The sequence below is a fragment of the Leptinotarsa decemlineata genome, unplaced genomic scaffold (assembly GCF_025532065.1).
Source record: "Leptinotarsa decemlineata unplaced genomic scaffold, Ldec_3_MD MMD2_tig00003192_RagTag_RagTag, whole genome shotgun sequence".
Classification (NCBI taxonomy): domain Eukaryota; kingdom Metazoa; phylum Arthropoda; class Insecta; order Coleoptera; family Chrysomelidae; genus Leptinotarsa; species Leptinotarsa decemlineata.
In genome coordinates, this window is record NW_027412582.1 from 2085989 (window position 1) to 2097341 (window position 11353).

The 11353-nt window shown below is 33.9% G+C and overlaps 1 protein-coding gene across 1 annotated transcript; it reads right to left on the reverse strand.

The window, feature by feature from the left end:
* Positions 1–2674: 2674 nt before the first annotated feature.
* On the reverse strand, positions 2675–5017 carry LOC141483221 (uncharacterized). The gene is made up of 3 exons (XM_074177684.1): positions 3674–5017; positions 3393–3614; positions 2675–3335 (listed from the first exon to the last, which is right to left on the reverse strand). Exons 1-3 carry the CDS (start codon positions 3842–3844, stop codon positions 3108–3110), a joined length of 621 nt encoding a protein of 206 aa, XP_074033785.1. The 5' UTR covers positions 3845–5017; the 3' UTR covers positions 2675–3107.
* Positions 5018–11353: the final 6336 nt, after the last annotated feature.

Sequence of the window (11353 nt, forward strand, 5' to 3'; positions counted from 1 at the left end):
GCGGGTAGCTTCAGTGCGAAGCGAGAAGTTTCTAGTCTCCATTCTCGAAAGTACTAGGCTCATCCGCTGCCTCATTCAATGATATTATGAAAACAAGTGAATTTAGTTAGCGACTAAGGGATATTGTGTTGTTTAAAATCTATGATAAGTTTGAATATATACAGACAAGGCAGGGTTAAGATTCCAGACCTTTTTAACAGAGGCGAAACTCCCATCATACTTCTTAGTATTTTTTTTGTATAATGAATGCATCATTTGCATCCTTGATGATCCCCAAAGATAAGACCGTATAATAAAGCACTCTGTACATGGGCGAAATATACCATTTTTAAAATATCGTAGCTAACTGTATTTCTTAACTGCTTTAATAAGAAACAAACAGAGCTCAATTTAGCTAACAATTTATTAATGTGTCCTTGCCAAGTTAATTTATGGTCTATTGTGACTCCTAAAAATTTTATTGATTGAATTTGTTGAATTATTTGTTGATTCATTTTTATAGTTAAATTAGGATCGTAACTAAGATTTTTGGGTAAAACTGTCATAAAAAATGTTTTATTAATATTAACAGATAATCCATTGCTTTGACAGTAATCGTAAAATGCTTGGGCGCTTATGTTTACTCTTGCACAACATTCTTGAGCTGTTTGGTTTTTTAAGCAGAAATTTGTGTCATCTGCAAACACAATTTCTAAATCTGATTGTTTTTCTAAGTAAGTTAGGTCGTTCATGAATACTATGAATAAGAGTGGTCCAAGTACGGAACCCTGAGGTACTCCCTGCGTAACATATTGTATATCAGATATACAATTATTTAGCACAATACACTGGCTTCTCCCATGCAAATATGATCTCAGCCAGTCATTGCCTATTCCTCTCACACCCTGATATTCTAATTTATCAAGCAGTAGCACATGGTCTACTGTATCAAATGCCTGACTTAGGTCAAAGTAAAGCGCAAGTGGGGTTTCCTTTCTATTCAACGTGTCATAAACAAAGGACGTAAGTTCATTTAAGGCAGTGATAGTAGATTTATTTCTTCTAAATCCATGCTGAAATTTCAGTAGTATATTATTTGATTCAAGAAAATTAATCAGTCTGCTGTTGCAACATATGTCAAAGACTTTAGCAAGCTGACTTTGTAGACTGATATTTCTATAGTTTTTTAAATCATTTTTCTCTCCTTTGTTTTTATATATGGGTAATGATTTCGACCGCTTCAGTATATTGGGATATTCCCCACATATGAAGGACTCATTGATGACATAACTTAAGGGCTCACATAGAACGTGGGCAGCTGCACTTAGTACTCTTCCACATATTTCATCAATGCCAGGACATGGCTTCAGCGATAATCTTTTTAATATTGATTCAACTTCAGTGGTTGTAACTGGGGTGAAGAAAAAAGATTTTAACTCACGAGGAGGGAGTTTGATATTGTTATAGTTTGGCTTATCGCATGGAACATCTACAAAGTACTCATTAAAAGCATTCACTATACATGATATACCTGATATTTTCTGTCCTTTATAATTTATAGTATCAGGAACGGTCATACTTTCTTTTCTTCTTCCCTGCTTCATTTCTCCAACTATTTTCCAGCTTTCCTTCATTATATTTGTGCTGTTAGCTAACCTGTTATTATTGTAGGTATGTTTTGTACTAGTTTTTAGATTTTTGTATATGTTTTTCAAACTCATATATCTATTTTTGATAGTACCATTATCAGTGGATTTAGCTAATCTAGACATTTCACAGACAGTATTGTGTAATTCGCGTAGTTCTTTGGTATACCATGGTTTCTTTTTATGTTTGGGTTTAATTTTTTTGTAAGGAAATGAATTGTTGAAATGAAACATGAAAGTATCATAGAATGTATGGAATTTGTTATTGAAGCCTGGAATCTTTTCCGTATCCTTCCACTGCTCCCTCTTTAAGAAAGCAATAAATAATTGAGTGTTAGTTTCATTATTATGTCTTTTATATATTATATTATCTGTTATGTGCAGTTCAGGAGTATCAATTTCAATGATACATACCAGGAATGTATGATCAGACATATAAGAATCCCCCACTATTACTTCCACTGTTTGTGCATCTGTGAACATAACATCTAATAAAGTCCTTGATGTACCCTGTATTCGTGTCGGTTGTTTGATTACATTTACCATATTGAATTCATTGAACATATTGTTCACTTGCCTAGTGGAACTATTATTAGACAGTAAATTAATGTTTATATCCCCACAGAAGAAATAGTATGATTCGTTTTCATAAATATCTAATAATAATTTGTATAGTTGTTGAATGAACAATATCTCATCACTACCGGGTGCTCTATACAAAGCAATGATAAACACATTTTTTTTATTTTCCATTTGTACAGAAACAATATTTACCTCGAATGACTTTTCAATATTTTCTCTGTAATTTATTCTTTTTAGGTTAAGTTTTGAATTGGCGAATATGCATACTCCCCCCACGAGTAGATATTATTCTACAGAAATGAGATATTAAAGAGTATCCTATCAGATTAATATAGTTTATTTCTGACCGGGATATTATAAGCTTATATCGTCATAGTTACGCTATCAATAAAGAGGGTCATAACTCCCTTGGGACATTATAGATTTTATAATTCCCTCTACCTTTCACAAGTAAAAATAAATAGAAATGAAAACTGAACCATATTTCATTTATTCACGTCATAATAATAAATGTACAATTTTGAAATGTTCCCTGAAAATTACTTCCGCCACTGGAAACAATTTCTTCTTTTGTATGGCTGGAGCTTCTGTTTACTACAGTCGAGGTACCTGCCTCTTCTGATGACAAAGTAGACAACATACGCGCCGTTTTATTTCTCAATTCGATGCTATCCTCCAAATACCCCTCCGCCACCGTGGAACTTTTCCAACCTCCGTGTCTTTTTAAGTTAGTCATAGTTGCTCCTGCATTGGCTAGAGCAGTAGCAGAAGTGCGACGAAGGCAATGTCCCGTATAGGAAGATGAGTTTGGCAATCCTAAATACATTGCAATTTTGCTGGGGATTTTCCCAAACATGTTTTTTCCAATTGGCTGAGATGTACATTTATTTTGTCGGAAGCTCAAAAAAATCGTTCAATACCTTTAGGACGCAAAGACATATAAAGTCTTAATAAAGGCAAAGCGGAGAACTCTTTTTCATCCACAACTGTAAATTTCTTCGATACACCAGTTTTACTTTCCGGTACGTTCACTACCATAACGGAATCCCGGTCCTCTATATCCGATATCTTCATATTCAAAAGTTCCTGACTTCTGCATCCTCCAAAATAACCCATAATCAAAACAACCTATAACAAAAAAAAGGAAATAAATACACACAAAAAGGAAAATAAGAAAAAAATTACCTTATGCAATAAATGAATATCATTAGGAGCGTCCTTTAGGAATCTGATAACATCTTTAGGAGATAAAACAGCAGACTTTTTCGGCTTATAACTCTTACTCTTCCGTTTCAAAAAAGCCTGTAGTTCATTGAACTTGGTGATATCTCGTTTCTCATGTATAGTCACCATCGATTTTAGCATTGACCATTTAGTACATAAAGAATTCGGACTATACGTTTCTGACTGAAACGAATAAACACAATTACTACCAAATCTACCGAAAAACATAGAAAATTCCTTACCAGTTCTTGAAAATATGCCAGAAATACAGTTTCAGTGACATCTTTTGGCATAACATTTTTCCGTGTCAGCCAGTCCAGATATATCTTGTATTCTTTTTGGTATACGGCTTCACTTTTCGATGGAATTAATGATTCTCTTGCTTGTTCAGCTTTTTTCAAAATATTCTCCATTATATTTGGGGTAGAAAACACGTTTTCACCGCAAACACAGCTAGATAACAAAATTCTGTTTATAAACAAGTAACATAGCAACAACCTAGCAACAAGAAAACTCTACTATAATCAACGGTACCTGATTCAAATATACCGGGAAGGTAATGAATTGGTACATTTTTCCGTTTCAAAAATGAACAAAATTTTATTGAAATCGGTCAGAAATAAAATTATCTATGTACCACGGGAATTAATGAGCCTTAATAACCTCAGGCAATTGCTGTCCCTCGGGCCAGAGGCCCTCGGGACGCAAACTTTGCCATCGGTAATTAAGGCCCTCCTAATTCCCTTGATACATAAATAACTATTAATTTGTCGTAAGTTAACCAGTGTTCAGTGATGCAACAAATGTCAATTTGAAATTTCTCTAACATAAGCATTAGGTCGTCTATTTTTTGAGGGGCAAAACCCTGTATATTAAAATGCAATATATTTAAGAGGTTACTTGTTTGATAATTTTGTTCTTCAGATACATGTGCATTATCATTTGGATTATCTTCATTTCGTTCACAATTTCGTTCACAATTCAGGAATTGGCCTTCTTCATCCCTCCTAAAAAAGACCCTTGTCCCTGTGATTGTCCATCTGTCTTGAAATCATATCTACGGTATCCTACTCCTTTGGGCCAGAATTATAAAATTCATCCTTATACTTGAAATCAACAGCTACCATGAAACATTTGAAACCATTCTCTTCTTTCAGGACTGTTACAGTAAAGTCACTCATATTTTGTCCTGTTTTTTCCTGAAGGATTCTTTAATATCACTTTCTTCAACTTCTGTGACAATTCTATATAAGAACATCCAAACTCTTGGCTGTCGGCCTTTAAATCTTCCGCTCCCATTTTCTGCTTCTCCGATAGTTTTCCTGTAGAGTTTTCTAGGCTTTTTATTTACCTTTTCCCATTTTCCATCCTCTTCTTGATTATCTTTTCCGAAATTTCCTATGTTTATAATGTTATTCATGAGATTAGTTTGTTCCCTTTCAAGATGAGAAAGCATTTCATTTTGGTTTAAGGTGGGAGTGTATCGTAGGTCAGTGAAGGATGATTCATCTTTATTTATTTTTCGCGTACTGTTTACAGTTTGTGGTGCAGCTTTTTTTGCCTCGTCAGTTAATGGGGCCAGAATATGTGTTATCTCCAGTGTTTTGTTCATCTGTTTATTGAGTTCTTTTATTTTTTCTTCTAATAATTCCGCATTTCTACCCAATAATTTGTTATTTTCGAGAAGCACTCGATATTTTTCATTTTGCTCATTGATAATTTGTTTGAGTAATATTAACTCAGTTAGTTGCCCATTGTCCTTATGGTTAATTTCAACCTTTACCTCGTTGCTGTATTTGTCGAATTGACAGCATTTCACTCTAACATCACAGATTTGAATCAGTTTCACCTTATTTTAGTAGCACATGACGGATGGAAAACATTTCCGCATGTAACACAAACAAGAAACTTCACTTATTTTGTTTGACAGCACTTAAAACTTTTGTTTTGACTTTGTTCCTGATTATTTGGAGCACGATCATTACCACTGACACCTGTGGACGCCATCTTTTTGGCCTCTTAGTTTCACCAATATAGGATTTGCCGCACTCACAGGGTATCCGGTAAATGCAATTCTTGGAATCGCAGTCCGCGTTTGGTGGCCTGGTTTTCGTGAGGCTGCTACGGATAGTGTTACCGGATCTGAAGCAGGTTCTGATGTTGTACTTGGAACCAATTCTTCTTATCCTCTCCGATAATCCTCTGATATAAGGAAGTGCCCAAAAGCACGGTCTAATAGAGTCTTGATGATTCCCCTTTTACTCGATTGATGGTGGTTGGATTCGTGGTTCAGATAATGTCCCGTATGTGTGGGTTCTCGGTATACAGATGTTTCCCACTTAATGTCGGTCCTCTTCACCAGAACGTCTGAGAATGGCAATTCGTTGTGGATTTCCTTCTCCATTGTGAAAGTGATGGAAAGTCTCACGCTGTTGATGTGTTTCAGGAAGGCGTCTAGTTCAGTATTCCCATGGTTCCATATTATGAAGGTGTCGTCAACATATCTCAACCAGACTCGAGGTTTCTTGTGGGCTTCTTCAATGGCCAGAGTTTCAAACCACTCCATATATATGTTGGCTATGACTGGTGAAAGTGGCGATCCCATGAATTAAATTGGTGATGATATCAGGGTTATAGCCATTGTTATAAGCAATCTGTTTGAGGATATTTAGCTCAATATTACAATTTCTATGTGGGACATTGAGCAGTCTATGAATGTAGCACTAGACGGCTGCTATTTTATGTTGGTGAGGGTGATTAGAAAAATAAGGTATGACACGGTCAGTTTGTGTTGGCTTTCTGAATTAGTTACAGAGAAGACGGTAGTGATTTGTACATATAGATCTAGTTTAGGTCTTGGGGTGAAGGCATATTTGAACGCGATAGATGAAGTATTGGGAAATATTTCTATAAATAATCAAATAATTGTTGTGGGGGATTACAATATCGACTTTAATATAAATGACTGTGACTCAAACAATTGTAGAAATACTATGTCGTCCCATAACCTAACAGAACCTAACAAAAATAGATAATATTTTTACCAATATTAAGGAAACATACAATGTACAAGTTGTAGAACTACATTTATCTGATCATCGAGGTATATTTTTTAATTTTGATATAGAAAAAATAAAAGATGAATACATTATATGCAGACCTATGACAGAAAACAATAAACAGGAGTTTGTAAATAGTGTTAACTACTTTAATAACGAAGAGTATTACAATTTGACTTGTGCGAACTCAAAGGCTAATTATCTTACACATTTTCTATCATATTGCTATGAATCATGCTTCAAGGAGAAAACAGTGAAGAAACAAAAATTTAAAAAAATAAATTTTAAATTTGATTCAGAACTGGTTCAATTACAAAACTCTTTAGTGGCAACACAAGTCATTGCTAACTCAACTCAAAATAAAGAAGATTTGGAAGCATACAGAAAACTGAAATGCATATATAAAAATAAAATAAAACAGTCTAAACTTGAAAGTAATTCGGAGTATATCAATCAATCTAAAAATAAACAGAAGGCTGCCTGGAATATAATAAATGCCAACAGAGCGACTAAAAGGACTAGCAACTACAAATCGGACGTGACTTCGGATGAATTTTCAGAATATTTTGTTAATATTATTGAAGAACTCTTAGCAGATTTCTTGGTGTAAATGATCAAGATTTTCAAAATTTCTTGAAGTTTGCCCCATCCACACAAAAATCTTTTTTCCTATTTCCTGTTACTGTCAGTGAAACTAGAGATATTATTAGTAACCTTAAAAAATCACCAGCAATGGATGTGTTTAATTTGAACAGCATATTATTAAATCTGATAAAGGATTTTCTGATCGAGCCACTGACAAACCTGATGAATTCCTGTATAGAACAGGGTTTATTTCCAGAAATTTTCAAACTTTCTCAAATAACACCTATACATAAAAAGGGAAACTTTGAGGACACAAGCAGCTATAGACCAGTCTCAATCATTCCAATATTAGCACAAATTTTTGAAATTATTTTAAAAAACAGACTTACAAATTATTTTGAAACAAATAGCTTGCCAACAAAATTCCAACACGGTTATAGGTCAAACAGATCGACAATTACTGCTTTGTGCGAAGCCTATGAAAAAATATTAGACTCATTCGAGAATCAACAATGTTGTATGGCAAATCTCTATGACCTTTCCCGCGCATTTGATACTGTAAATCATAAAATTTTGATAAATAAAATGGAGTACTATGGAGTGCGGGAAAACGAACTGGAATTATTCAAATCCTATCTTATGGATAGGAAATCAAGAGTCAAGTGGCAAGACAATATCTCGGATTTTGTTGTAATGAAACATGGAGTTCCGCAGGGCTCTGTTTTAGGTCCTCTACTTTTTATAATCTATGTTAATGATATGATGTTCAATTTGTCCAAACCAACTAATATACATGTAACTAGTTATGCTGACGATGTCTCCATCTTACATTGTAACAGGGACAAATGTATTGTCGAACAAAATATAATGGAATCTGAAGAATTACTGAAAATATGGAACAAAAGCAACTATCTGACATTAAATCTGGACAAAACACAAAGAATCCCTTTCACACTGAACAATACGATAGCTAATAATGATATTAAGTTATCAGGAGTGCATCTAGACGTCAGTTTAAATTTTTTGTCACACATTAGCCATTTATCCAAACGGTTATCGACGGCAACTTTTATTATTAGACAATTGAAGGGCAAGCTAACTGAAGAATTCATCAGGGTATCTTACTTTTCAATATTTCACGCAGCAATGACGTATGCTATAGTTGTTTGGGGTGCATCAAGTCATACAGCCAAAATTTTTGTCTTGCAGAAAAGAGTTCTAAGAATTATGGCAGGGGTTGATTATAATGATCATTGCAAACCACTATTTAAAAAATTTAAGATACTTACACTTCCCTTTTGTTTCATATATGAATGTTTGATTTATATAAAAAATGAAAATATTCGTGGTGATACCGTCAAATATGAGCAGGTACATGAATATTTCACAAGAGGAAAAAGTGATATAAGACTGCCAAAGCCTAGAACAACTAAGATCAAACAATCATCTCTGTATCTATCGATAAAATTTTTTAACGCTCTTCCTAAGAATCTGAAAAACGAAACGTTGAGTTTGAGCAACACAAAAAGAAAGTAGAGTATTCTGATCGAGGAATGTTTCTACTCCTTTGAAGAGTATTTCAATTACTTTTCATATCCGATACCCTATTTGTAATCAAGTAACTGAATTTATGTATTTATGAAGTATACAAAGCTATACATATTTGTGTTTGAATATGTTTTAATTGTCTCACAAATGGTGTTGATTGTAATGGATTTTAAATAACTTAATTATTCGCTGTAATTTTCACATTTTTACTTTCTGTTGTAACTGTTTTATGTGACGTATGTATAAACACTTTTGTGTAACAACATGAATAAAGTATCTATCTACTATATTCCAATCCATCTGATTCACTCATGGCCAACTCTAAGAAATTTAATTTGTTGTCTGATCCAAGCTCAAGTGTGGAATTGATATTGGAGTGAATTGAGTTGATTTTGTTTTAAAGAGTGTTCGCTGTGTCAGAGTTGCCTTTTATAAAAACAAGGCAATCATCTACATACCTGAACCAATGTGAGATTTCACTGTTATTGTCATTCATTATATGGCTAACTTCTAAGTGATTCATGAACAAATCTGCTAAAAATGGGGATAGGCACTACCCATTGCTAAACCTTCAGGTTGTCTGTAGAATTTTTCGTTGAAGACGAAGAAATCTTGTGAGAGACAAAAATTGAGTAAAGTTAAAATTTGTGTTATGATGTCTTCATCCACAAGCTTTAATCTGAGCTGTTTCTGATTTGGGGACTGACGTGAACAGATTGCTAACGTCAGAGGAGATCATAAGACAATTTTCAAGAGGTAAATTCAAGTTATTTGATTCAGTTACTAAATCTAGTGTTACTTACCGAAAATCTTGGCTTGAAGTTAGTTAGTTCTTTGTCGCCAACAACAAAACGGTTTTTGTGCGTTTGTAGGATACTCTCTGCCAGTCTGAAGACTGGTCATCTAATTTATTATCTCGTAGAATAATTTATATCTCTCGTTTCTATTTTGGTATTCACTTACTATCTATTTAATGCCGATGGCCGGCCCAAAGATAATGTTTTCTTGACATTAATTGGTCCTTCGAATTTATTATGACTGAAAACATTCCACCGTTCACTTACGTAATAAGTCGATAAATTTTCGTCGTTATTCTTGGCTAATTTGAGGAGTAGGCGATAAGGACAAGCAGGTGATATGCTCTGATGATGTGTTGACTTAATAATAAGACGGACAGGTGATGGCTCTGTGGTGTAGTTAAGGGGTGGTCGCTAAATCGAATTAGAATATTTTGTAAGACCAGGGTCGACAATTTTTTAAACCAAAAAAAAGAAGTAGGAAGAGAATATAACGAAAACGAAAGGAAAAATAAATTGCGGTCGAATCTTGGTCAGGAAGTGGAAGTGTAATAATCAGTTTATCTCGATTTCTGGCAAAACTACAAGTCTTATGGAAAAAAGTTCAACAGCAAAGTTATAGGTAATGGAAAGATCTCAAAATTTATGTGAAAAACTCAAATAAACAAATTTTTGGTTTTCAATTTTTATCTTTCACAAAAAAAAACACGAAATGTGGTGAAAACCTACCTTTTCATGTAACAAACACACTGTAATTTTTAGAATTTCAAATATTCATTTTTTCACCTCATTTTGATTTGATATAAAAAAAAAATCACCTCAATTTTCAATCGAAAATTCACGTGTCAAAATATCTGCTTTTTTGAAAAAGGAGGGCTTTTTGAATTGAAAGGGTTATATTTTTAGGAGTGAATAATTTTTGGGAAAGAAAGTTTTTGGCTTTCTACTACTCCATGATGACATAAGCATATCAAGCTTATTCCGTGACATTAAAAAATCGTAATTCATGACTAAATTGTGTGTATTTTCTATAATGTTATTCAATTTGGTACTGAAGAGCCTTGGGGCAAGTGTCTCAAGGCGAAACATCGGTGTATACCAGTGAGGGTGACAGTGTTCCATGTAAGTGCAATTTATTATAGTCCAAGATCCCAGAGCTATCAGACATAACTTATTTTCACACAGATGAAACCTTAGAGTCAAACATTTTTCATCTTTTAATCATCATATTCATTGTCGCAATTATTAGAATTTTCATCGTTCAATCAATCATGATGCTGCTCATCCGAGTCATCATCTTCATCATTCTCAGTTATGTTGTTGCTGGCTGGTTCTTCTGCAAAAAATAGTTCAAAGAATTGAGAAACATAAAATCACAAATATAATAAATTCTAAACCTGAAATCAAAGTATAATACCTGAAGTTTGAAGGAATTCACTAACGTTTGCTGGTAATTGGTCACCATGAAACCAATGAAAGTGATATTGGTTTTCTTCTCATCTCCACCCATTGAGTTCAGGAGTAAAAATGGTTGTTTGTTTTGCATTTGCATTATTCCATATGCTAGAAATGTAATTAGCATGGCGGAATTGTTGGAATAACTCACTTTGGCATGGTGGTAAACTGCTAGCATCAAAAATTTTTTAAATTTGTGCGATCGAATTCTTCGTTAATATTAGATACGCTGTAATTATTCAAAAATAACTGAAGCCGGGCAGCATCAATGTTGAACGTATCAGGAACACTATAAATTTCGCAGATAAATTTTTGGATTATTTTGAAAATATCTTTTTGGATGCGCTCATCGGTAAACAACTCTGATTCTCCAAACTGCATGAAAGCTCGCTGATATTCATGTTTCTTCATTAATATATTGAATTGTCTTTGTTTACCTTTTTTAAAAAAGGCGGGATTAGAGTCACATCCAGTTAGA